Source organism: Callionymus lyra, chromosome 6 (genome assembly GCF_982586985.1).
Source record: "Callionymus lyra chromosome 6, fCalLyr1.hap1.1, whole genome shotgun sequence".
In the NCBI taxonomy this organism is placed as follows: Eukaryota; Metazoa; Chordata; class Actinopteri; order Syngnathiformes; family Callionymidae; genus Callionymus; species Callionymus lyra.
In genome coordinates, this window is record NC_141823.1 from 24,281,801 (window position 1) to 24,308,860 (window position 27,060).

The window sequence follows — 27,060 nt, forward strand, 5'->3', positions numbered from 1 at the left end:
GTTTTTAATTAATTAAATTAAAGCAGAATGTTTACAGTGTAATAATTATTTTTTTTGAAGATTTTATTCTGCTTTTATTGGTAAAGACCGAATGTTTAAAATGCTGCTTAGTGTGCACAGAACTTTGACTCCTCAGTAAATAAAGCTGTATTTTTCCATACATAGAGACGTGAAGCGTATCTGTTTTTAAAAGGTGTCAAACATGTCAAGCTAACCATGAACACCCAAAAGGTGGAAATCAAAAAACAACTTCATAATCTGGACAGAAAATGTGGCTTCATGTAATTATTTTTCAAATGCCTAAGCTTAAGTCTACACCCGTCTAATTTTTAATGTCTTACCTTCTTGATTTCGTCTCCTGGTCAAAAGGAAAATGTACACTTTTATATGTTTATGTTCTCATTCAAACCCCAAAACAGATTCTATTATTGAACAAAAGTAAACATAGCAAATACATAACAGATGGATCATATTAAATACTGTGCAAGATTTTTAATACAAGACAAAGGACCAAGAGAATAACAAAGAAAAACATAGAAAAACGATTTTCTACATTTGCATGTAAGTCTTGTGTAGATTAACAAATCACATTGCTCAGACATACACAAAGACTTGCACACACACACACACACACACACCACCCTGATGACCATGTACAGCACGTAAACACACAGGTACATAAACAAAACCAAGAGAAAACAAATCAACATGATTCAAATGGTTGAAAGCAAAATACATAATTTGTTATTCCAATATTTCAATCTTTAAAAAAAGCAGGTAAATATTCAAAACGAATTTGAACTATTTTGTGACAAAGGTTTTTTAGTCCTTTTCCTCCACATTACAACAACAATATTTGTTCCACATTACAACAACAAATAGGTCTACGTTCACATGTTTTCATGGGTCATATTCACCAGCCTTCTCATGAGTCCTGGGACTCAAGTTCCTCTCGTATCAAACTTTTCCAGGGGTGTCTCTTGTAAAAGAATCATTCTTTCAAATATATATTTTCTCAACACAACAAGGACATTTTGTTCCAGTTTTAAGAATCTGACATCATGGCGTGTTTGGAAATGAATGAATCAAAGTGTGTGTGTGGCAGTAAGAAGGAATGTTTGACCTAAAATAATGACTAAAGAGTACAGCAACTTAAAAAGTGTGACGGTTCTTTACAAGGATACTTAGTAAAAGTTTCCGAGCTGAACATGCGCCACAATCTTTATAAAGGGTTTTTTCTTGCCTGACACTCTTCCTCTTTGACCATCTCATCCTGAAACGTACGCATGATAAAAGTAAGAAAATGAACCTTCATGTTGCACGTTCTTCTCGATCACTCTGCTCTACACACTGCTGTACTTTCTGAAGACTCTACAGAAGTTTACACTTTGACCTTATTGGCTGTCACTGAGCTGCTGTTTTGCTTCCAGGAATCTCCACTCTCGAACAGGGTCTTTTTGTAGGCCACGGGTTCTGGTTGAATGCAATCAGCCAGATCAGAAGGTGCAGATCTGCTCTCCTTTGTTGACTGTGGAGTGAAAAGTCAGAGGTTGTTTTCAGAAATGTAGGCCAAAGTAAAACCATCGTAGGTAGAGTAAGCATCACCTCCAGAGCAAGTGTGTACTGTTGGAGACGTTTGTCGATCTTGGACACAGGTTGAGGTGGTGTCGACTTTTTTACACTGTTACTGCTTTTATAGGTTTCCAAAAATATATTAATAGTTTTCTCATATTTCAACAAAATAATCAAAAACACAATAACATCGGAGGCATTGACTCACCTCTTTCCAAGAGACTCTGCGATCATCTAAAGAAAAAAGTTGAATTCTTGTTAAACTGGAAAAATATTGAAATCATGAAAAAAACGTTCCAATGTCATAGCAATGAAGAAAACAAAATAATATACTGTTGTTGAAAATATGTCCGACTTAAAAAGTGTGCCCTCACATTGTTGGTGAGTATTTTATATACACGTTATTAAAGATAGCATCTTAACAGAAGGATTAAGGTTGTTTATTTTAGTTATGTTTATTTAAAAATCATAAGTTTATTTTGACAGAACTCTTATATCCTTAATAAAAAAATTCTATGTAATGATTGGTTTTATTTTGAAAAGTCATAACTCGTGCAATAGAGTTATCTTTGCTCTTTTTATCATTGGTCTCCTTTAGAAACTTTGATTCATTGCCATTACACTGTTCTGACACCAGGGGAGCCATCCCATGTTGGAGCAACTCGTGTTTTCAAGCTTTTATAAAGAATACTTTTCTTCCTGCTGTCTCAAAACCTCCATGAGTTGAATGGGGACTCTAAATCATTTTGTTAGTTTGAGCTTTTGTTTGCCTGTATGTCCGATGTGCAGCCCCCTCTGACCCTTAATAGTTTACCATGGTGACCCAATAAGGGGAATAAGTTAATGCTTATACTTTTATTTTGTTTTCATTTAATGTCATTAGCCCAGTAATTGACTTGACTTGACTAGTGTTACGTGGCCACCTCTTGGCGTCACTAAAAGTGACACATATTTCTTGTTCAACAGGATTCAAACGGAATGTGGATCTTTACCTTGCATTTGGTGTCTGTTGGAACTCTTGATGGAACCTCCTCCTGATGAAAGAGAGAAATATTTCATGCTCATGTTCAATTTCACTTTTCAGCTCAGACATGCAGGAGTTGATGCAATGAATTACTCATGAGACTGTCCAGGCCAGAGCAGCACCATAAGTTGCTTAAACATTTGAAGTGTGGATTAATAATAATGGACACAGAGCAATTTTTAAGTTGTTGGCACAACGCAGAAACTTTTTTTTTTTTTAATTAGCCACTTTAGTTCCGCCTCATGTTTGTGTAGGCGTCTGCTTTTCTTCAGTCTCTCACTTTTGCAAAACTACTCAACACTCGAGAATTTTTAGTCAGCAAGAATTCTGTGTACAAAGCTATAAACAACCAGTTTGATGCTTGGCACATGTTCGAAATACACTACATGTGAAATATTTAGAACATTTTTCTACTAGAAAAAAAAAGAAAGTTTGTCAAAGATAAGAGCTGTTTGAGACTTACTGGATAGAACTGATTGAGGAGTTTCTGTTGAATAAGAAAAACATGTGTAACTTTGGTTTAATACTTTTTTCACCAGGTGATAAAACATATGAGCTACACAAACCTTAAAGGTTGGACTCATTGGGCCGTAACCTTGTGCAGAGTCTCCCATCGCGCTGCTGTATTGAGGAGATGAAGCTCTCCTTGTTTTGGGAAGCTCATATTTGTCCTCCAGGGATCTCTGCAATGACATCAGGTCCATCACTATTCACATACAACTGAATAAGTCTTACTACTAGCAAAAGTCACAATTTTCTTCCTAATAAAGATACCTTAAATAAATTAATAGTTGGTTTATGTTTGAGTTGTTAAGGGTTAGCTCTTTTTTCAGATATCAAAAGTTTTGTCGAGCCTTTTTAAACATGTTTTATTATTTTTGATCCAAAACTCCATTGAAAAAAAGTTATTTTTATAATACTGGCAATTGCCTTTTTTTCTGATCTGAATATGAAGATGCACTGATGCCACTGTGTGTAAACATGTTGATAAATGGTTACACTTTTTTACTAAGTTACTTTACTAGCCAATCATCGTGTTTGTTTTAATATTTGAAGAAACGTTGCTTCATTACTGCTAGAGTCGTCCAATAATTGTCTTATGTCAAGTATTTTTCTTTCAAATGAAATTGAGGAAATTGTGTGTTTTTTGTCACTTTCTTTGAGGCTTGTTGATAAGATATTTTTTCATAGATGCTGTAATTTCTGTGTTCATTGTAAGCGCTCTTGTTGAACAACCAATCAACCAGAATTTAGAGCAGGATTGTGAAACTAGAAGTTCCTTTTTTTAAGGAAAAAAAGAGCATATACTGCCTTGCAAAAAATATGTTGGATTTATATTTAAAGAGCAACTAATATGAAACTTCAACTCAGTCACATTCAAGTGTTGAAGTTTTCCTCTCCAAGATTCAGTAAGTCTCTCATCATGATGATGTTTTTAACTTATTACTTTATAAAGTTCTCCAACTTTTGAAATTCCGGCAAACAAGAGGTTACGAGAGCGGAGTCAATTATGACGTAATAATGGCTTCACTCCTCCTGCAGCCAGCTGTAATCACACCCCGCTTTGTTAACTTTGTTTATGAGTCCCTTGGAGGTGGAGACTTCCGGGATTTATGACATGCGGTGACACACCTTGATACTTAACCAATCACAGCAGAGTGGGTGTGGTTATGGTAAAAAAATATTGTAGCTCCAGAAAAAGTGTTTTCAGTGGGCGGGGCTTAAGCTAATTTTAGTTAATATTTAAATGAGAGTTTTGTACAAACAGACATATACTGATGATACAATAGAAGGACAAGATTTATTTAAGATAGACTTAAATCAACAGGTCCTGCAATTGGGATTTTAAAATATGCTGTAGCTAGCCTTTCGCAGGGGCCTCCTAGTGGCAGTACAAAGGCCAGTCTAGGTTTTAAGACCTTTTTCATGGTATCCAAAAAATATTTCAGAAGTGTGTATCAAACTGATGTTACCCTTTTCACACAGTCTATCAAGCATTAGGTCGATGTGGTTGTTTTATGTTTTCATTCATAAAGTATCGAGCAGTTAGAAGTATGGTTGACAGACCTCTCTCTTTTCTTCCTCCACTGTGATTCCTCCCTCTGCAGTGAGCAGGAGCTCCTCTCTTTTAGCTTTGATTTTCAGCACCTCGGACTCCTTCACTCTCCCTTCTTCAGGCTCGGTACCATCTATCACTTCCCTGCTGAGAAAATTAGAAAACACAAGATTTATAACATTTATAAAATACTAAACAAACAAACGACTGATTTATTCTTTGTATTCACTCAGTCATTTTAGAGTAATTATCAATAATATAAAAATGGTTTCTTTAGGAATCCCACAAAAATGCTTTTATGACAAATCCCCCATTTTCTTAATCATCCCTCCATCCAAGTTAGTTCCGAAGAGATCTCACCACGTTTTGGGTCCAGTAGGCATCGGGATGGTTCTATCAGTGGACTGGCTGACCAGAATGTGTCGCCCTGCATCTTGTGACAGCAACACTTTAGAGCGGCATCTTCCCTTGAAGTCCTTGTTGGAAGTCTGTGATGATAATAATCATTTTTAGGATCATTGTTATTAAACGATTGATTCTTCTGGTAACAAACCCTCTCTTGTGTGTCTGGGGTCACAGCCCTCTGGGAAAGAGGGCTCCCAAAACTCAACTCGCTGATGTCAGCTTTCTCCTGTTTTATCTGATCTTTACTTCCTGGTTGGCGCTCAGGCACCGAGGCCTGCTCCTGCTCTCGGTTCCTCTGGTTCTCCACACGCAGGCTCCAGTCACTGAAGCCCTCGTCCTCCTCCAGCACCACCGGCTCCTCGCGCGAGCTGATGCAACACATTCAACAGTTTTGTATTAAAGGAAAGAACCAAATATATACATTTAAACATATTTTAATGACCATTTTCAAAATATTTAAATGCTAATATCGAACTTGAATCTTATTTTCAACATTCCCAAGAGTCAAAGACTAGTATATATCTATAATAAAAGTAGATATCTAGTGTTTTCTACAACAATACTAATTTTAAATTCACATTTTTTGTATTGTTTTCTTTTTCAACACCTGTTTGGAGGATGTTTATATCTTTTTAATTACAACGTAGGATAAGCCTTAAACATATCCATCATAATATAAACGATACCTTGTTGGCTACTGATAATATTACTATATATAAACATTAACTTTCCTCCCTTTTTGCTTCGGGGGATTTAGGAGGGAAGAGACAATTCAATTAATTAAATTGCTTTCGCTCAAAAGCCATCATTGTTTGCCACTTGTTGGCTACAAAATAAAATACAATTAAATGTTCCAGCTTAAGTTAAACCAATACTAATGGAATAAAAAAACTAAAAAACTATTTCCACTATCCCGCCCTGCCAGCTATGGATCCTTATGCGCTTATTCTGTAACGGGGTGGCCTAGAGCCATCTAGAGGTCGAAGACGGTAAGTACACCGGACATGTAATACAGGACTCATAGACACACAACACATACACATGTGGACCGTCATTTAAAACATCAATGCACATCTGTATGTGTTCAGACCGAGGAAGGAAAATGGAGTGTTCAGAGGAAAACATACAAATTCAATTAAATCCATTTTTTCTTCTCCAGAAAAAAGTCCATCCATCATCAACGCTCCCAAGGGCCTCATTTTATTATGACATGGCTGTATTATGTCGTGTCTCTGTGGAAGACAAACTATGGAGACAAAAGAAGATCCTGCTCTGGCAGGTTTTCCCGAGGATGATCCAGGTAGCAACAGCCTGATGAAGCAGCGTTGAACACCAGGGCAACACATGTGGCCCCCATGGAAACGCCAAAACAAAGAATCAGTGCCTCTTGTTTGACTCTCACAGCAAGACTGTCGTCCAAAAGCATCTGGACTTCAACTCAAAAATACATTTATATATTTAATTTTTTCCATCGTTCTTTTCTTATTACTAATGATCTAAAATCTTTCCTGGAGCAAGAACATGTCCTTCAACTACAGCGAGTCTGAGCCACTGAGCTGTGATTAATGGCCGGGAACAGAACACAAGTCATGATGTAGATTATTATGCCTTGATGAGCACGAAGCTTAGTACGACCCAAACAGAAATGGTCGCCAGCACCGCAGTGAGAGATGATGAACTCAGCCGAGAATTAAAAGCCTGAACCTTAGACGACAATATGGCAACTTGTTTTACTGCAATCATACTTATGAGGAGACAAAACCTTCAGTTTAATCATAGTCTTTGTTCCCATTTTCTCTTCACTGACCCAAAGAAGTGCCAATTACTTTCAACCTGTAATTTTGTTGTTGTACGAGTACAATAAAACATGGTTTGTTGAGAGCTTGTTTCATCAAGACCATCACTTATGATTGACCTATAATGTCTTTTAGGAACAGAAAAACATTTTTGTTATGGTTGTAATACCATCTTTAAGCGATAAAAGTGTGTCAAAACATTTTTAAGTGACTCAATATATCATCAAAATAAAGTGAGGATATGAATTACAAATATATCTTTGTATTTATTATATATGCCCAGTTTACTAACTGAATAAGCGCCCACCTCTGCCTGAATCTTCTTCATAAGATTAAGTATGCATCAAACCATCTTACTCTTCGCTGTCTAGTCGAGAACTACATCCACTCCTCCTGGCCTCCTCTTCTTCGCTCGTCCTGCTTTTGGCTTTTACTCGCTCCAGCCTCTCCGTCTCCTCTGCATCCTCCCCGATCCTCTCAGCCATCCTCCTGCGACAATAGTTTTCCGTTAACAGACAGTCAATGGTGCTAACATCACAACATATACATAATACATCTGACAGGTATTACCTTTGCAGAGGATTCTATACATTTGACCTATTTATGCAGAAGTTAAGGTTTGGATGTATTGTATTGCTTTATTAGCATGTATTATCTCACAATTACCTTTTTAGTTTGACAATAGGAAGTAAATTGATTTAATTAAAACCGGAGACTAAATTCTAAATATGTGCTAGGCCATGCAAAGCTAATGGCTACGCTAAATCTGATTCTAACACGGCCATGTAAGATGCAGCGCTAAAACAATTTGAACTAAACTGCATCAAGCCTTTTAAATCCATTTTTTATTCATCAATTATTGGATTTTATTTGTTTGACATCAAAAAAGATAATCCTGGTTGTTAAGCTTTTAGGTTGTTTTTTATTGTTAGCATGTGTTTTAACTAATACAAATTAATCATAAAGGAAAAAGAATAACCCAAACTAGGGCTCCAATCGTGACAAAAAACTTTTACATTTACAAGAAAATAATTACCCCCAAAGGCATTGTCTGACAACATGACATCAAACTTCACTTCAGCTACACAACAGCTACACAAAAACAATCAAGATCGAGATCTCCTTAAAGCTTAACAATATGGAGTAAAACTGGTGTATTGTCTGGTTTGATTTGCATCTCGGTGAATATCTGGAGGACAGTAAATAATCCTTCATTCTTGCTCACTTCAGCTTCTAATAATAATCGCTCTTTTTATTGTCCAGCACATCTGGTCCAGCTGTTTTGCAGTTTTCTTGATTTCGGTCGTTGGAAAGAAACATGGAGAAAACAAATGGCGCGGACAGAAGATTGTGAAAGATCTTGGAAACAGAAGTATGTAATTGGACGCAGCAGTTTATTAGCAATTAAAACTTTGGAAACCTTTAGTAAACTACACCGTGGTTGAGATTTTAATAAAAACTATCTATTATAGTATCTATATCTATATTATAGTATACTATATCTATCTATCTATCTGTCCGTCCGTCCGTCCGTCCGTCCGTCCGTCCGTCCGTCCGTCCGTCCGTCCGTCCGTCCGTCCGTCCGTCCGTCCGTCCGTCCGTCCGTCCGTCCGTCCGTCCGTCCGTCCGTCCGTCCGTCCGTCCGTCCGTCCGTCCGTCCGTCCGTCCGTCCGTCCGTCCGTCCGTCCGTCCGTCCGTCCGTCCGTCCGTCCGTCCGTCCGTCCATCCATCCATCCATCCATCCATCCATCCATCCATCCATCCATCCATCCATCCATCCATCCATCCATCCATCCATCCATCCATCCATCCATCCATCCATCCATCCATCCATCCATCCATCCATCCATCCATCCATCCATCCATCCATCCATCCATCCATCCATCCATCCATCTATCTATCTATCTATTACAAAACACAGAGAAACAACCAGGCAGAATCCTCTAAAGAACCAGCCTAATCATGAAATGATTTGAAGTAAACCAACAGAGAGGGACAGAGAAAAAAAAAAAGATAAAACAGTATAAAGAAAAACAAAAAAACTACGGTGCCCCAGACATGACATCATTTTTTTTTTTACCTTGTAATGTCTTTGTCTCCGTACCTACCAGTGTTGATGCTGGATTTATTTTTTTAGTCTCTCTCCCTCATTTTTCTCAATTATCCCTGATTCAATATTCCTTTCAGCACCGAATTACCCAAAAATAGTTTCAATTGGTCACCGTCTGTTTACATATCTGCTGTAGTTTATTGTTAAAAGTCTAGTTTGAAACACAATTATCTACATTTAAAATCGTATTTCCTCAAATGTTTATGACCCACAGAAGTTCCCTGCAGAACTTCCTGCTCACCTCATGTGAAGATTAATAAGTCATGGAAGTTTAATAATCAAAACCACATCATGTTCATGCATTAGATTTTGACTTGTATGTGTTAAATGTCTCTTTGAAACGAAACGATGTCGAACATCATCCGACATCGTCCGTCTATTACTCACCATCGACTGCCAACAAGTCTAAGAAGAGAAAGTTGAGCTTCATGAAAACTGTGTCAGATGAAGAAATATAATAGTCATGTTAATTTATTAGGTTCTTTAATGTGCTGCAGTCATGTTCCATGTGGGAAAGTGGTGACATCATAGAAGTGAGAGCTGGTATTAGATGCCCGTCATTTCTTTGTACTCTGTGACGCCAAACTGATTTACTTGTACTTATTTCATCAAAAACATATACTTTAACCTGAACAACTAAGAGTTGGAGCTACACGATATATATTTCTTTTATTTGCTGTAACCGAAAGAATCAAAAGAAACATATTCAAATATGATGAAATAAACTGGCTTTTATGTGGCAGTAACTGCAAAAATGTTTACAAACGGGCTCTTTTCTTACGTGTTTAAATTGATATTCAGCTATATTGTCTGCTTCAATGTCACAGTAATCTGAGCGTGATGCCATGTGGCGACAACGTGAGCAAATGATGAGGGAAGTATTGTAGATACACATCACTTTTTCCACCATTTGCACAATGAGGCAATGGAGGACTGGCTCATGCATGCTCTTTGTGTGTGTGTGTGTGTGGGGGGGTGTGTGTGTGTGTGTGTGGGGGTGTGTGTGTGTGTGTGTGTGTGTGTGTGTGTGTGTGTGTGTGTGTGTGTGTGTGTGTGTGTGTGTGTGTGTGTGTGTAGGCGGGAGCTCAGGACCAAGCCAGATGATGTCATTGCTATTAAGCCTTAAGAGAAGCTATTGAAACACTTCTCGGCCACAAGGTTGAATATCAAATCAATCATAATGGGAAGCATAAAATCGAATTTCTAAACTAAAATTCGTGTTTTTCTAAAGAAATAAAGCTGGTTTAAACTTCAATTTCAGTCAATGTGTTTGTCCAAACTTCTAATGGCTTCAATACTTTCATAAGAAAAAATACTTTTACACTCTCGAGTGAACGACAGAGACATGATTGCAACTAACCTTGGACAACGCTCACCTACCAATGACTGACCTACCTTTCAAAATACTTTGAACCCACTTCATTGTTACCTGGTACTAATATGTTACTTGTGTGCTGTTGCTTTGGTAAATGACGTAGTTTCTTCTTTAGCACAAGCAAACTACTTTTGAAAGAAATCCTTGGAACAAACTTGGGCCCAATGTCCAAGCATATAAATGATGAAAACAATCCCTATAAAATAAATAAATAAATATATATATAGTGGTAAATATGCTCGCTTAACGTGTATAATGTCACATCAAATCTAACTTTTTGATTTTGGGTGATAGATTCATCTGTCTGAAAATCAGTCATTGTTTTTAAATGACTGACCCCTGTTGGAGTCCAACATAATGATGTTCAGATGAAGAACCACCAGCAACAACAGCCAGGAGTTTGGAATCATGTTGCGGCTTGACTGAATGTAAACAGACCCTCCTCTGACACCCAGTGTTGTTCACTGCGTCACCCACTGTGGTGCAGAATGTTGAGTGTCGTTGTGGAAGCTATACTTCACACCTCACACATCACTTCCATCAGCATTGTGAAATACTTTTAAAATGAATCATCAAAATACATCACAGTTAGTGATCAACAAAACATTGCTTCTAGTCTTTTAAAAATATAAATAATTGGTTAATATCTTCAGATACATGTTTTTAAACAGGCTGTAACAATATAGCAACATTAAAAAAAAGAATTGTTCTTACAACACCAGGTCATTGAAGACCTCCTTCTGGGAGCGTCTTCTTCTCGCGTAGAGTGACATCCTGGCATAATAATAATCCCCGATTTCTTCTTCAGTCGCCGTTTTTGCTCCGAGTGGTGGCACGACGTAAAAACTTTGGTTCCTGTGCAGAGTAATGGCAGCTGCTCTGTTGATGTTGTATTTGGTCCTCGTTCTCACTTCAGCTGCAGCCCTCCCTCCATATGGTTCTTATTCAACATGCTTGCCTTCTCCCGAACCCACTGAGCGATAAATGACTCTCCCCGGAGGAAATGTAATGCGATATCACACTGGTGCTAATATATGAATGAATATTTCATGTATCTATCGGATAATAATGAAGCAATTAAGATGTTAAGCAGCTCCTTGCTTTAGTAAAAGTGTCTAGTGTCTGTTACTAGTTCTGTTTCCTCCTTGTGTTTGAAGTGTTGTTGTCTTTATTCCTATTATTCTGTGGCTTGAAAACTTGTTAGTCCAAACAATGATATTGCATGTCTTTTTTTTATCAGAACATATGTGATTAAGCAGGCCATGCTTTGATAGGGCCATGACAGCTCAAGAACAAAGTGCCACAGGTAAAAGAATCAAAAAACTGATTTAAAAAACAACTAAAGGAACAAAAACAATATGAAAAGATATGAAATTAGTTAGTTAGTTAGTTAGTTAAGAGATTAATGCTACACTCAACCCTCCTTTATAAATATGTACACTTTCATGTACTTTTATTTGAAAACAAATGACGTAAAGAGACTCGTTTTTTAAACTTTTATCTTGTTCAAGAGAGTGTTTGATAATAAGAGACAACAACACGACGTGATTTGGATTGACAGCTCTGAACCGGAGCTGTATCTGGACCTGAAAACCTGTCTGGTCCGACAACTGAGTCCTGTCAGACTCAAGATCCGCAGAGGAACTCCTCAGTTTATGACTTTCAGATAAGAATGACAGGACAGATTTTTCAGTACGAAAGACAGAAAAACTCCCCCTTTAACACATACAGATGTGCATGAGGTCATCGCTGCAGGTCCGGCCAACTCTCTCTTCCTCTCCCCTCTTCTCCCTCTCTTTCTTTCTCTCTCTCTCGCATGAAATACTAACTAACACGGTTGCCACGGTAACACCAGGGCAGGACAAACAAAGCTGAGTGAGCACAGAAGTAACACACTTTAAATTTTTAAACCACGAATTCATGCAAATCGTCCTCTAGAAACATCTTAATAGATCATATTTTTGTTTAACACATTACATGGTTACGGTTTGTACTATACACAAAACTTCTAAGTTGCTTTTTAGAAAAACATAATTCCGGTGAGTTCCAAAAGGTTTTTACTCCCTCACAGTTATTCATTAATGTATTATTATTTATTTATTTTGCAGTTTTTGATAATTGGTCAACAAATACTTGGTTCGGAAGAACAGCTTCAGGGTGAATCTGAGGGTGTGTAAGAAACATTAACGTTTTTTCATTGAAAACAATTTAATTTATTTGTTGGAAAACTTTGACAGACCCTTAAAATGTTGCTTTGTTGAGATTCCAATTAATTATTTCAGGTTTTCCAGTTATAAGTAAGATGTATACAAGTGTAGTAACTAATATATATGAAATAGGTTCAACAAGTGAATGATATTTTCATGCAACAAATCAAACTTTATTGATAAATGGAGAGAAGGTCTCGCCGTCTGACCTCAATGTATGTTTCTCTGCTGCTTCTGGCTTCTCTCTGTGTCAGTTGTGTCTGGTGTATTTCCCTGATGTCCACGGGTTCGTTAAAAAGTACTTAACGATTTATGAACGTCAGTCTAGGTCTCCCCTCGGGAGCCCAGACTCCATCACCGACTGAACTTAAATGTTGCCAGCTGCCCCGTAAAGACGCCGTCACGAGGAGGAAAGCGGTCGTTAGAACACATTCAAGGTGGATGACGTCAAGATGCTGCGATTCAGAGGATAATCCGAAGGAATTTTGAAATGCTGCAGCATCTCGGGAGAGGTTCACAGTGATGAATCGCTTTATTTACAATTTCAAAACACTTTTACAAATAGTGGCTAATTTTCTGAACAAGAAGTGATGTCGTGTTTTATGTGACTCGATGCTGGCAAGTTGAAATAATAGAGTTGAGGAAATCAACCTAAATAAAAGAATCATTCATTGTATATGTATTGATAATAATGGGGCTTTTAAGAAGTTGAAAATCATTTTATTGTATTCATGAGGATTTTTAAAGAGTATGACTGAACAAAGCCTCCTAATGAAACTGAATTCTTGAGCGACAGATCAATTATGACAGGATCAATGATTAGAAAATCGCAGACAAAGTTTCTTTTGAATTCACTACAGTGTTAGAGTTGGTCTTTGGACGACAGCACATAAATAACAGGCACAATAACTCACTTCTCAGAATTTCCAATTTCATCGTAACATCTGTAATGTGCATTTAGAGCTTATTGATGTCCTTTTTGTTGTTTTTTAATTAATAAATTGAAACCAATCATCAAACGTGCAAAACATGGAGAGTCAACTGCAGAATTAGTCATTCAGCATTCTATATTTATTAACAGAACATGTTGACATCTCATTAAAACATGTTCCTAACTTATTTAGCGATACAATGGGAAATAAATAGGTTTTCCAATACAATCTATATGAAGAAATAAACCAAAACACACATTTTATTATTGCAAACATGCTCAATAGATATAATATAAATATGCCAACTCCTGAAGCAACTTTTCATCATTTTAATTTACTTTTCAACAATAAAACGTTAAAAAGATTATTTAAGAAGCAGATAGAAGGTTTGGTTTTATTTACCACGAACCATAACACATAAAGTTTCTTTTTTCTCTGCAATCTCGGGCTATGATGACACTCGTTTGATTTTTGGTTATGGTCCCACACAGCAGGTTCTCCTTTGGGCATACTGGCTGATCATGGAACAATAAGTCCTGCTTGTTGACCCACAACCACTGACCAGCCATGAAACGTAGACCCACCCATACCTGGGAAGAAAAGAAACGCATTCATTTACAGAGACATACAAGTTATTCAATTGTTTTAAATTAGATTTTATTTGCCCCTTGGGAAGTTGTGTATTGTCTTCTAATAGTATTTTAGAAGACATATTCGTCCATTTATTTAATATTATTTTAGCTTTTTTTCATCCATATATATGTAGGTAAATGAATACCCACCATCTCAGTCGAGGCCGTCTCTAAAACCTTCCAAACCAAGTCATCGTGAGGCGTCACACTGACTAAATCGGGGCTGTGGAGTCCTGAAAGGGAGCGGCAGTGGTCCAAGGCCTCCTCCCAGGTCTTGTTCTGTCTGACTAGTTTAACATTGTCTCTTGAGCAGAAGTAAGGGAACGCCGAGGAGCAGTTGCGGAGCGCCATCTTTTTAGTTTTGGACGATATGGTCACACAATTACCACCGTCCCCCGGCTCGCCTTGCAGCCAGTTTCTGTAACCGTACAGCCCTGAGGGCCATTTCCATTCCTCTGCTGCAGATAAGAGATTGAATGTCAAAGTCAGTTTGATAAAAAACCTACTGTAAGTGTAATAACTTCATTTTTAAATGATTTCATTGTGGTAACCGTCACTAGACGTGTTTATCATTAACTTATGATATAGTCTCCTTATTTTCTTGTTCAGTGTTACTGTGCACTGAAAAATATAAATGAAAATAATGGTGTGTGTGCTCCAGTTAGTGAATGTACTATCTGAGAGGAGAATATTATAATGTATTTTTTGTACATGCAAAGTGATCAATACAACTTCGAACTAGGAAATTTCATCTTTTATCATCAGCGTATATGAATCATCTTTATCTTCTGGTAGGTATGAGAAAACAAAACCCTTTCCTTTGGTGCCATTTTGTAACAGCTAGAAAAGAGTAGATCTCGATCAGGGATTAACAACCTTTTTGCAATTGTGAGCTACTCCAAGAGCACTGTGTGACCACAACTTTGTTAAATACTTCTGAAACAACTTATATGAATACAATAAGATATATTATTATGGATGATAAATGATATTTCTCTAATACACTAACCATTATTTATTTCAGTATAGCCTGTGTGAGCTCTGGAAGTAGATAAAGTTAAAGACCAGTTAAAGGAGTTTGAATTTGCGTGAACTATCACTTTTAATCAGGGCATGTTCTGTTTTAAACGATTGTCCACCTTTAAAGAAATAAACATAGGAATTGTTTGACCTTAAATATCATGACAGTATTAAGAAAAAACATTATTAGTAATGACTATAGCGTAAAAGAGGGAATGGAAATTTGACTGAAACGAGGGTGGCAGCTTAGTGAATCGTAGAAAAAAAGTTTCCAAATATAACTTTTGAATTAGTTCGAGTTGCTGCTTGAAGCGAAGAAAAATAAATAAAATATATATATATATATATATATATACATTTACCTATTCAACTTAGTATTTTTATAAGATTTCTGATTTTTATATTTTCAAATTTCCCATTTGTGTTTATTTTGGGAGAAAGGTTGGCTCACTTTTTTTCTGTTTAAAAATGTAAAATAAAGTGTGTAAAAAAATAAAGGAAGAAAGAAAAAGTCACCATTCTTCTTCAGTCCGATCCAGATTGGATAATCCACTTCTTCAATGGCTAAATCGATGTCCGCGTCAGATTCAAAAACAGCCAGGTCATTATGATGAGTTTTGCAGTACTGGTCCGCCTCTTCCCAGGTCATTGACAGTGAAATGGAGATGTATTTAGTACCTCGGCCGGATATTTCTCCACATATGAAGAAGTATTTGTCTCCACAATTTCGACCACGAATGCTTTCAGGAACATGAATGAAAATTGATTATACACAAAGGCAGCATTATTTGTAAAGTTAAAATCAAATTGGCAATAATTCTGTTGAAAATGTAAGTAAACTTTACTTTTTGTGATGGTGTGAAAGCACTGCACAATCCTCCCCAGAATCTGGTTCATGGTGCGCCCACTTTTTGAACCTATTATTGTCATAATTATCTTGACACCACCGCCACCACCGCCTCAATCGGTTCCTGCTATATCCAATCCAAGTGTCGAGATCAGGACTCATCCTGTCCTCATCCGACAGCGAGTAGATCGTAGCCAATTGCCGACCAATTTCACTTAAATGAAAGAGAGGTTACATGACAAGTTACATGTTGATATGAATCAATATTTACCCTCTGCAGGCTGCTTGAGCATCATTCCAGTTTCTCAGATGACCTTGGAATATATAATAGCTGTGCACCACGGTTGCATCGTTGGGCACAACTTCACTGACGGTGAGGAGCAGAAAAACCAAGAGACTCTTCCTTCTCATTCTTTCAAAGCTTTCCACCTGAAATACGTCCTCACTGAAGATCGCTCCCAGAGTCCTCCTGGTTTTAACCTCATACATCATGAATCACGATGGTGACGATTTGACTGGCAGCTTGCTAAGTAAACTACCGCTAGCACAGACACGCATTCATTTAGCTACTGGCAAATGAGAGGAAACATTTGAATGATCTAGTGATGGGTTCACTCACAAGTGTGGCGTCTAGAGAACATAATGATGGATGACGGAAGCATTTCGGCACCAGCTCGGTTTTGACTGACTCGTTTGCATCTGTGTCAACTGCCGTGTGTCTTGAGACCTCATTGATCCAAGCTAGTGTGTTCAGCATCATGTGCTGATGTAAATGGTAACATATAGACAAACACCATAGTTGAGACAAATCTATTTTTAAAATATGCAGAAGGTACGACAGATGAATTTCATGACACATTTGGTTGAATTATCTTCATGTTTGTTATCCCTTCCCAAACAAACAAGCATAATCGGTTAATTCTACACAACCTACTTTGACAAAAAACCTTTGACTGGCCACATAAAATGAACGATTCAAGTTTGACCCTTTAACCCAGACCATGGCACCTTATATTGTAGCACAAAATACAAGGTGTGTAGTTGAAAAATCATAATTCAAAGGAATTATTTGGTAAATAGACTTCTACATCGGACTCTAAAATTGCATGTGCTCGTCTTGGCCAAGAAATAGCTCTTAAATTATAAATAATTTCAAATGACTACCAAAGACATAGGAAACAAGTGTAAATATTACACAGAGGAGTTTTAGAAATGTCAAGTGGAATACTAGAGCAAAATCAATGAAGAAACAATAATGAAGAAATAGCCACGTCAGAAATATGGAGGACACTGAAGAAAGATACAGGGGTTTATTTGGGATGATTATGAACTGTCCTACAGGGATGGATCTGATGACTTCAAGAATCCTCCAGAGACGTATATACTATAAAGGATTTCAAAAACTCATGAGGGATTATGATGAGTCGTTAGTAAGAAATTATTTAGTTTGAAATTGTAAAGCATTACACCATAACTATTCCTCAGACAAACACACAGGCAGCCAGATTTACAGTGCAACACTTTATTTTTGAGGCGTCACAGAGCAAGCAAACTCTTTATTATATCTGAAAAAGAGAGGAAAGGTCAGCACCAATAGGTCATCAATTAAGTTTTTATTTCTAATAAGAGGCAGCTGATCATCATTTTGGTTCTTTGAGGTAAATGCATGTCAAGTCTAATATAAAAACAAATGGCTTCCAGAAGTGATAGATTTGGACACTTGGCGTTTACCTGGACGCGACATGCTTCGCTGTAGCTGCCTCAGAGGTTCTCCTGTCAGCTTGCCGAGCTCGTCAAGGAGACGCAGGTGACCTTCAGGTGTGAGGTGCCAAAAGCAGGACTGCCTCTTGCCATCTTTGCACAGCTGGTTGCAGGTTTTGCGGAAGCTGCTGTTGAAACAGAGGTTGTGTCTTATCGTGTTCTTCCAGCCATCAGGAGCAGTTTGGAAGAAGGGAAAGTGTTCTCTGTGAAAGCAAAATTACAATTTAAGCATCAAAAAATATTAGTCATCTTCTGTTCTCTGGAGATAAAGACTTTGATTAACTTCTTGTAAAAAATATTTTACTTTATTAATCTCACACAGAACCATCCATTATCCAAACACCTTTGCAAATACAGTTACACAAAGATGAGACAAACAATGTTCAGACGTTTACAATTATTCTCAGATTGGATTCAAAATATTTGCGAGTTTACATTTAATAAATAATTATATGCATTAGTACTGTTAGTAAAGTCTTTGGTTATTTAACGTTTCGATCTAAACACCAAACGTGTTCAATCCAGACGACGTTTTACGACCTTGTGAAATTGTAGATCTGCTGAACTTTGAGACATTGAGCCTGGCTGCTCTTGAGGGCCAGAGCGATGAGGATGCTGTAGTTGACAGGTGGGCGGAGCCAGCCTCCCAAAATCACACTCTTGCGCTCCTGCCAACAGATTTCAGCTTCAATTTAACATCAGTGGCCAATGTTTCAACTCACCAGGACTTTGGGGGCTCTCCTCTTCCTGATGGTCTTCACAGCATTGGTGCCTTTAATCTGACAAATAAACATCGACGATTGTTCCCATTTCTAGAACCCTGATGTTCAGAGTCATCAATACCATGTTGGTAGAAGAAGAGACTTCAGGCAGCTGATCCACAGGCGGTGGAGTCTGGCGCGGGGCGAGCACTTGTAGCCTGGTCAAGAGTGGACGGTGATGTTTGGTCGCTTTAGATTGAGGGGTCTGGACTTTCTGTGGGGCTTCATATTGCCTCTGATGAACTGTTGCCTTCTGTCTGTACTGAAGCGGGCAGACAATGTTGGGATTCACCAATAGCCAAGGATTAGGCTTTACAAACGTGTCTGATGAAAAGATGAGTGAAGGAGAAATTAGATACAGAGAAGCTTCATAACACTCATGATCTTTATAGCCCATTAACAAGAAACGAGTAAAAGCATTAAATACAGATATATATATATATATATATATATATACATACATACATACATACATACATACATACATACAAAACAGTTCAAATATTACAATTATACCATTAAATATTGCAGATTTCTTGAAGATGTCCTTAGATGAGCAAATAAATAAAAATGTGATTTAAAAAGCTAATAAAATTGTAAACTATTTCTGAGACCAAAGGGTACTGAGCCAACGCTGGGTTATTTAGAAACAGCATTTAGAAACTATTCTTGTTCAAGGTGTTAAAACCACCTGGTAAACGGTCAATCGTAATCAGTATATTTCCACCCAAAGCTGTTTTATTACAGAAAGAAATTAAATTGATTTCCAGTGAAAGGAACACTTTGTGTAGAAACAAACTACATTCAAATATAACCTTGCAGGACGTCACTTGAGGAGAATAAAGTTTCTTTATATAAGAAAAAGGGTTATACAAACAGAGGTTCAGTCATTCACTTTCTTGTCTTGGCGTTCATTCATTCACTGTCAAATTATATAGATCATACTCAGCTGCGTAAAAAACTATGCCCAGTCTTTATCTTTATTCCTTCTTTATTCCAACTTGAAGGACGCGTACAGAGACAAACCTCCTTCTCCACTTGGAAGGTCCGATCATAACCTGGTCCACCTTCTGTCACAGTACACTCCTCTGGTGCAGAGACAGACCATTAGGACAATCAGGAAGTGGACACCAGCTGTGGAGGACCCCATCAGAGACTGCTTTGACACCACAGACTAGGATGTGCTGCTGAAGTCTCAAAGTGAGGAAATCGAGGGTCAGACACACTATCTAACGGAGGATTCGTCCAGGGAAGACTGCTTGTCCTGACAAGGTGTCTGCTCGACTGCTAAAGACCTGCGCTGCTGAACTAGCTGAGCCGCTCCAGCAGGTCTTCAACCTCAGTCTACGGCTGGGGGAAGTACAAAAAAGACCCAGCCAAGCGAGCTGAACGATTACAGACCAGTGGCACCGACTTCACAGCTGATGAAGACACTGGAGTGGCTGGTCCTCAAACATCTCAGACCACAAGTCCAGCATGCGTAAGACCCCCTGCAGTTTGCCTACAGGCCAGCGGTTGGTGTATGTCATTCTTCACCTCCTGCATTGGACCTACTCCGACCTGCATGAAGGAAGCGGCTCAGTGAGGATCCTGTTCCTGGACTTTTCAAGTGCCTTTAACACCATCCAGCCCACTCTGCTCCAGGACAAACTGACCCTGGTCTGGTCTGGTCTCCTGGATCTTGACTATCTCACTGATCAACCACAGTATGTCAGGCTGAAGGACATCATGTCTGACACTGTGGTCTGCAGTACAGGAGCACCTCAGGGGACAGTTCTGGCCCCTCTCCTCTTCACCATATATACTTCAGACTTCTTTGACAATAGCGAGGACAAGTACAGGAGTCTGATACGTGACTTTGTGGACTGGAGTGAGAGGAATCACTTGCAGCTGAACACCACAAAGACCAAGTAGCTGGTCTTGGACCTCGGGAGGTCCAGGACAAAGCCAAGTCCAGTGTCCATCAGAGGCAAAAAGATCTGTGCCTGTTCTACCAGTGTGGTGGCCAGTTTCCTGTTTTATGCTGTGCTTACACATTTCAGTTGGTCGGACAAAAGCAAAGAACTAGCGACAAATCTAGCATCAATTTCAGGCGCTTTTGAAATGTAGCTGGCCGTGTTCTTATTCAGGGAGACTGAGGTCTGAACTGTATGTGCTTAGAACGGTGTCAAATTGGTTGGAATTAGTAAATGTAAAAATATTAGGATGAAACTTAAATACTTTCATTTTATAAATATTGTTTTTTTTGTCTGACACTTTTCCAAGCCTAAAATATTAACTTGATCTTCCACATTGGTTTACTTTTCATTGATCGATGAAGAGACCACCACGTCTGAAGATCCAACTTTAACCTCGTCACTCACCTGAAGTTTTATCATACCAGATGAAATCGTCTTTTCTTCGGGAGACTCGGCCGGACGGTTTCTGGACGACATGGTCATCTTCTATTTTTTCATCTGTGAGGGAGAAGGTGTAAAGAAAATGTCTCGCAAGAACTTAATCACCAAAAGATGGCGAGTGAAGAAAATGCATCTAAAGGATCATATGAACTTTGGGTTTCAAACAAAGATCTCAACATTGAAGGTCATATTCTTTAACAGATCTTTAATCTGTCGACCACTTGAGTAGTGAAACCAGTCACCGAGGTAAAGCCAGTCCGAGAGTGTTGCCAGTTTGAGCTCCTTGTCCAGGTCCCAGTCGGTCAGTCCCACAGTGCAGTGCAGGTTCAGCAGTTGGCTGCTGGTTTTCAGCTGGAACGTCATGATCGATGAAGTTGGTCTGATATGTTTTTGAGATTTTTCACCGACGTCTGCAGATCTGCCGCCACACCTGATGTGTGATTACACAGCAGCTGAGCCGGACCACTGCTGATCATCACCACTGTGAGTGACGGAGGAACAAATGGGATGCAGGAAATAAACTCGTATTTTTTCTGCCATTTTATGAGGGTGTACAGGGCTATTAGGGCAGAACAAAAAGATGACTTATAACATAAAATGAGCAGAAATAATAACTAAAATAATCAAACCAAAATATAAACTAAAGAAATGAACTTGGAAAAAAAAAACAATTTAAATGCAATATGCTTCGATAGGAAAGATTTGATTTTATGCCCTTCACTTTTTTGGCTAAAATAAAGTTTGGTCAATACTAAAATATATTGAGGTTTAGATTTGCTCCATTAGCTTTAAGGTTGAGTTGATAACGTGTCCAGGGTCTCCTGAAAAGTCTTCCACATTCACGTTCGGATAAGTGGTGAAGGTAAAATAAAAAGGAATTTTGATAAACATGTGTCTGAAGAAGAGAAGACGAGTTCTTGACGCCCACTTTGGTTCAACTCGTTTACTTATTCCACATTTACAACACACTTTTCACAAATGAGAAACAAAAACAAAACAGCAATAAATCAATTTGTACAGCATCAGAAAAACAAAAAATCATTTAGTCATCTTTAAATATCTGTATATATGTTTTCTCTTTCACACGCACGTTACCTCATTTCGGACCTACACATGGGTCGATTTTTAACATCAATGTACAACGATCTAGAAGAGATGATTCAGAGCTCGCACCTTCAACTCAGGACAACGGTTAAGCTTGCATGCTATCAGGACACGATCAGAGAAAAATAAATATGGTTCTCAGAGGCTGTGGAATGTTTAGCTGATTGATCATGTTGTTTTCTCAAATTAGCATCGACTACATTACTCACGGCTCTTTGCTGCGGGACTCATGTTGTGAAGAAACCTCTAGAAGAATCAGTTTGAAAGGATCAGAATTGCTGGGTCAAAGATTCACTACAATTATCGACGTCATTCTGAAAGGGCAGCTACTTTCTGATGCATGTGTTGTTAAGTATAAATCCACATGATGAAATCATTAATCTAGGAACCGTCAACATTCCACATCAGTAAACGGATGATTCATATCTACAAGAGGCTTAAGAGTGCAGCTCTTGCAGAACCAATTCACACCAATGCACAAGTGATTTGAGGAAATTTAGCGTGAGGGCCTTGGAACCGACACCCAGGTGGGATCAGACACACTTCTCAGGACAAACACTGACGGGAATTTGTAGAGAGGGAGATAGAGGGGGGGGGGGGCAAGAGAAGGAAGATCAGAAGATTGGAATGTAGTTGTCGATCTTAGCGCGGTGCCGCTGGGCGATACACTCCGCGATCCAGACGATGTTCCTGCACTCCTGCTCCTTCAGTTTGACGTATGCATAGAAGACACTGAAGTGGAACTGGTTGAGGAACGCCAGCTTGTTCAGTTTCACCTGGAGGAAAGAGATAATGCTCTTCAGAAATTTGTCTGAGTGGCTCAGCTTCGAAGCAAACACAAAAACGGTAGGAATTCAAAAATACCTCATGTTCAAAAAAGCGATCCTCAAGAGTTTTGTCTCCAGGGTTGCTGCCTGCTCCCTCAAAGAGTAGTTTGTATTCCTGAAAACAAATGCATACCATTAGGTGACATTATAAAACAAACCACTAGAGGGATGTGTCAGAAGCTCAAACATAATTTCTCAAGGTCCCCGATCTTTAAAAAATACCCCCTACTGTTCTTTTGTAGAATTGATTGTTGCTGAAGTTTTTTTTAATGAGATTATATTTTTTGATGTTTCTTCATCATGTTAAATATATATTGTTTACATCAAAAGACAGAAATAAAACAGGGTTTGTGGTTTTTTTCCACATCCAACAAAGTGTTTTGAAGTCAATACACATAGAATAATCAAACTATTATGATTACTTCACTGACAACAATCCTAGTAAAGAAAATCAGTAATGGTGACATCCCTCTTCACTTATTTAAACATAACAGGCACGAGTAAATGACAGTTGACACAAGATAAACCTTTGAGCAAATATCAGAACCAGGTGTTGACACTTACAGGATAGTAATCAGCCACCGCTTTGACCTGCTCGTAGTCGTCCGCACGCGCTAGCTGAGCAAGACCCTCTGGATACAGTTTGCCACAGTGAGGGAAGAGCTTGGCCCGATCCTCCTTCGACAGCTCCGTGCCAAACGAGTTAATGGTGATGATGAAAGCTCTTCTGTCTGCTTCAAACTAGAGAAGTGAGACAGTTGATTAGATTCTTGATCTTTTTATTAGAGGAACACCAGAGCACTTACCTCCAGTATGGGGCACATGGTATCAGCTGTGGTGCCGCCGAGGTTGGAGCAGAATTTGTAAAATGCCTCCAGATAAGCCTTTAAAAAATTATTAAGTTGAATTAACATTTGAAATATTTTTAAATACATCCTCTGAAATATTCTTTAAAAGTGTATATTTACCTTGTAAAGCGTGTTACGAATGATTTCAATGTTCATCTCGTCCAAGTCTTGTTCAGATATACAGTCCTGGAAGAAAGCGGCTGAGTGCAGAAAAGGAAGTTCGTGTTAGACTGTCGCCATCTACTGTCCAAGCAATACACTGCTTTTTAAGTAATACCCTCAACATACCCAGAGGAGTGTCCACCAGGATGGCGTTGTAGAGCTCGGCAGGAGTCTGCGCGATGTTGACTGCTTCCATCTGCTCAAAGCTGCCCAGTGGGTGACACTTGGGCACCAGCTCAGAGATGGCCCTCTGGTGCAGGGTGCCCGTGATCAGCAGGATGACGTTGTCAATCATATAGCTGTAACTGTGGAGAAGAACGAGCAGATAAATATCAGCTGCTGCTGATAGATTTTTTGTTCAGAGCCTAATCAAAGAATGTCATAATTATAATAATAATAATAATCCCACTAGTGCCGTTATCGTTTTTGGACCAGCTGCTTGATTGTGTTTGCCTAACAGAACTTTTTGGATTCCAGTGTCTAAAATGCGATATAACAAAAACATTTTAAAAAAGCTGTTTATAACTGATAAATTAATCGTATCTAATACTGTGTGTAACAGACTATGATGAAATTAAATGAAATCTTCTTGATAAAACTAGACAGGAGTGTAGCACAGTGTTACTCATATTATACTTACGTGATGAAATCCATGAAGCTAGCCAGCGGTTCATACGACTGGTTCCTCATGTGGCGAAACTCCACCACCATTTTCTCCTTCAGCTTATCGTCGATGACCGACACGGTCAGTGGCGAGGCCTCGTTGGCGAGGAAGCTGCCATAGTCTGTGCTCTGCAGGTGGAGCTTCAGATCTGAAGAAATGGAAATTGATATAGAAAAGTTTTAAAATGAGCTTTGAATTGTTAATGCAGAGACCAGGGTGACCAGCATGTTGCCAATAGGCACCATGGGGCCCTCCAGTCCATGAGAGTAGCCTGTGGACTTGTTATTAGTTCAGTTTATTTAAAAGGACAATGTGCAATCTATTTTTTTTTTTTAATTAACAATGTTTTTCCCGATTGGGAGGAATTTAGTCTTGTGTAAATATATCATTTAACATTTATGATACATTGTGAAGCTTTTGTCGTTTTCAATGTGTGTATCAAACTGGTAACAGCCATTTGGGTCACAAATAATTCAGGGAACCAAAACCTGTGGCCTATACCGATGTTTATCAGGATAAAAATATATCAGCTTAAAAAATGTTTTCTTTTTAAGAAAACATTTAAAATAAAGCTCAATTCACTCCATATGTCCATCAACTGCATTGTATTATCTAAATCCCAACTGGATATTGTTGACTTTGAAACTGGCTTTAATATAAACACAATTAAATGTGAAAACAAACATTCTATTGTTCATCTATAGCCGTCTACAATGGCCAAATAAGACTGACAGGGTAATGTTAAAACCGAATTATGAAGGTACAGTTATTCTCCATTAAATCGATTTTCCACCAGAGCAGTCGATACAATAATGTCCGCCCGATGAGATATAAAACAACATCATCGATACATGGTTAAAAAGGAGAAGCAAATGTGAATTCAGTTCCTCAAACGCCTCACCATGACTTCCCATCTGTTTATTGAGCTTTACTTAGCATCAGGCTAAAGACATGACACTAGCTTACTGTGCCGACATGTTTCAAACGATGATGTGCCTTTAGTTCACATATTCATTTGCAAATAAACGCATCTAAATCCCTTATTCGATAGTTTTGTGTATAGACCGTGTGCCACCGTGGTTCCATCGAATAGTATTATCGATAAAACGGAGCTCTGAATGACAGCTAGCTTGGATGCTAACAGGCGGTTAGCGACGTTCTGGTTCGACTCACCTTCCAGCGTCTCACACTGGACCAGGTTCATGTAGTCCGCCTGCAACAAGATTCCGGCTTTGAAGCCTCGAACCAGACCCTCCAGGTATCCATTGTCGACGTTGAAGTAGAGCTCGGAGAAAGGCATCCTTGCTGGCCGTCAGGTCCTCGTCTCGACAGCAGGAGTAGCGTCAGCTGACTGGATCCTCGAGCCACGTGACAGTCATCTGATCACTGATCCGCTGCTGGTGACGTTTGGACCGTGAAGCGAGAAAGAAACTCACCTTTAACTTCAGATTTTCAGTCCTGTACTTGAGATATTGATCATGATTCTCACCTGGATAGGAAAATATATTGATTCTGAAATTGGGTAATAGGAAATAAAAGTCTGAACATTATGTTAGTCTCTTAAAAATCATACTTTTCATTCCCCTTAGTGTATACTTTTATTTAAATTATCACTGTCGGCATACTATCACAAAATAAGTGTTAATAGGATCCTCCTAAATCCAAGAATAACTATGTTTTAATTATCTTCTGATTAATATATTAAAATATTGAATACAAATAAAAAATAAATGTATTGTTTTATTCTTTAAGTGGAATTTAAATTGTCCTTTTGTTGCAAAGTTTACTAGGGGGGTGTACATTGGCAAAAATCTGGCAATACAATATGTATCACAATACAGTGTCAACGATACGATATATTTATATATATATTTTATATTGTTAAAACTGTAGGAACAAGGATATATTTGAATTGTTGTCCATATGACTCTTGACAAAGTCGTCACTGCTTCCATTTGTTTTGAAACTAACATTGTTTAAAAAAAATCAACTCTAAAAGCTGCTGGATTCGACTGTATCCTCTCGTCCTCAGTTGTTGCTGTGATCACGCGGGATTTCGTTGTTCCTTTAGCTGCGAAGTCCCTAATGTCTGTTTCCTTCGAGAGGAAGTGTGATTGCAACACAGAAATGAACAAACGGCAATGAAACAATATAAATAAAAGAAAGAGAAAGAGAATAAATGATAAAATAAAATGCTTAATTAAAACAAAGTAAGAGACATTACCATATATAGCATATAATTAAATAATGATTGATTAACAAAAATACAATTAAAACGTTATACTTTATGTACATGTAACCGAATCAAGTCTGAAATTGCATTTGTTTCAGCGGGTTCCTCTTATTTCAATTTCAATTTACATTACATTCAATGTAGGAAATTCCCAAATTAATACAATAGTGTGGGTTTTCGGTCATAATGTTCTTTATGCCAGTCGGTTACATACACACATTTTATTACAACATTAAATTAACTATGATGTAAGAAAATGTAATTCGAAGCCAATTTTCTTTTTTAAACATTGATACACTAACGTGAGGGGAGGTCGATATTTTT

At 38.2% G+C, this 27,060-nt stretch overlaps 3 protein-coding genes across 4 annotated transcripts; all 3 read right to left on the minus strand.

Moving 5' to 3' along the window:
• Positions 1–623: 623 nt before the first annotated feature.
• On the minus strand, positions 624–11,294 carry LOC148077665 (uncharacterized). 2 transcript variants are annotated; one of them, XM_087794349.1, is made up of 11 exons: positions 11,054–11,294; positions 7,211–7,342; positions 5,206–5,425; positions 5,013–5,140; positions 4,664–4,799; positions 3,163–3,279; positions 3,060–3,083; positions 2,565–2,606; positions 1,781–1,806; positions 1,606–1,687; positions 624–1,528 (listed from the first exon to the last, which is right to left on the minus strand). In XM_087794349.1, exons 1-11 carry the CDS (start codon positions 11,110–11,112, stop codon positions 1,382–1,384), a joined length of 1,113 nt encoding a protein of 370 aa, XP_087650475.1. In that variant the 5' UTR covers positions 11,113–11,294; the 3' UTR covers positions 624–1,381. The 2 variants fall into 2 exon arrangements, with proteins under 2 accessions (XP_087650475.1, XP_087650474.1); XM_087794348.1 differs by having other exon boundaries at positions 1,606–1,690.
• Positions 11,295–17,513: 6,219 nt separating this feature from the next.
• On the minus strand, positions 17,514–21,261 carry foxr1 (forkhead box R1). Its single transcript, XM_087793242.1, has 6 exons — positions 21,141–21,261; positions 20,863–20,955; positions 18,674–18,823; positions 18,279–18,423; positions 17,709–17,941; positions 17,514–17,542 (listed from the first exon to the last, which is right to left on the minus strand). Exons 1-6 carry the CDS (start codon positions 21,259–21,261, stop codon positions 17,514–17,516), a joined length of 771 nt encoding a protein of 256 aa, XP_087649368.1.
• A 565-nt stretch (positions 21,262–21,826) lies between these two features.
• atp6v0d1 (ATPase H+ transporting V0 subunit d1) lies at positions 21,827–25,848 on the minus strand. Its single transcript, XM_087794354.1, has 8 exons — positions 25,677–25,848; positions 24,480–24,651; positions 23,966–24,144; positions 23,798–23,877; positions 23,636–23,713; positions 23,394–23,570; positions 22,867–22,944; positions 21,827–22,778 (listed from the first exon to the last, which is right to left on the minus strand). Exons 1-8 carry the CDS (start codon positions 25,801–25,803, stop codon positions 22,617–22,619), a joined length of 1,053 nt encoding a protein of 350 aa, XP_087650480.1. The 5' UTR covers positions 25,804–25,848; the 3' UTR covers positions 21,827–22,616.
• Positions 25,849–27,060: the final 1,212 nt, after the last annotated feature.

Bases quoted from the DNA above. Each gene is read 5' to 3' on its own strand.
- LOC148077665 (XM_087794348.1), bottom strand. From the start codon at position 11,112: ATGTCACTCTACGCGAGAAGAAGACGCTCCCAGAAGGAGGTCTTCAAT. The intron at 3,084-3,162 runs GTTTGTGTAGCT...CTTATTCAACAG, and splicing joins CAATGAGTCCAACCTTTAAG to AAACTCCTCAATCAGTTCTA. The intron at 2,607-3,059 runs GTAAGTCTCAAA...CTCTTTCATCAG, and splicing joins TCCTCAATCAGTTCTATCCA to GAGGAGGTTCCATCAAGAGT.
- foxr1 (XM_087793242.1), bottom strand. From the start codon at position 21,261: ATGACGTTCCAGCTGAAAACCAGCAGCCAACTGCTGAACCTGCACTGC. The intron at 18,424-18,673 runs GTCCACTCTTGA...GTTAAATTGAAG, and splicing joins TAAAGCGACCAAACATCACC to CTGAAATCTGTTGGCAGGAG. The intron at 17,543-17,708 runs GTAAACGCCAAG...TCTCTTTTTCAG, and splicing joins GCGAAGCATGTCGCGTCCAG to ATATAATAAAGAGTTTGCTT.
- atp6v0d1 (XM_087794354.1), bottom strand. From the start codon at position 25,803: ATGCCTTTCTCCGAGCTCTACTTCAACGTCGACAATGGATACCTGGAG. The intron at 24,652-25,676 runs GTGAGTCGAACC...CCATTTCTTCAG, and splicing joins CCAGTGTGAGACGCTGGAAG to ATCTGAAGCTCCACCTGCAG. The intron at 24,145-24,479 runs GTAAGTATAATA...TCTTCTCCACAG, and splicing joins AGCTTCATGGATTTCATCAC to TTACAGCTATATGATTGACA.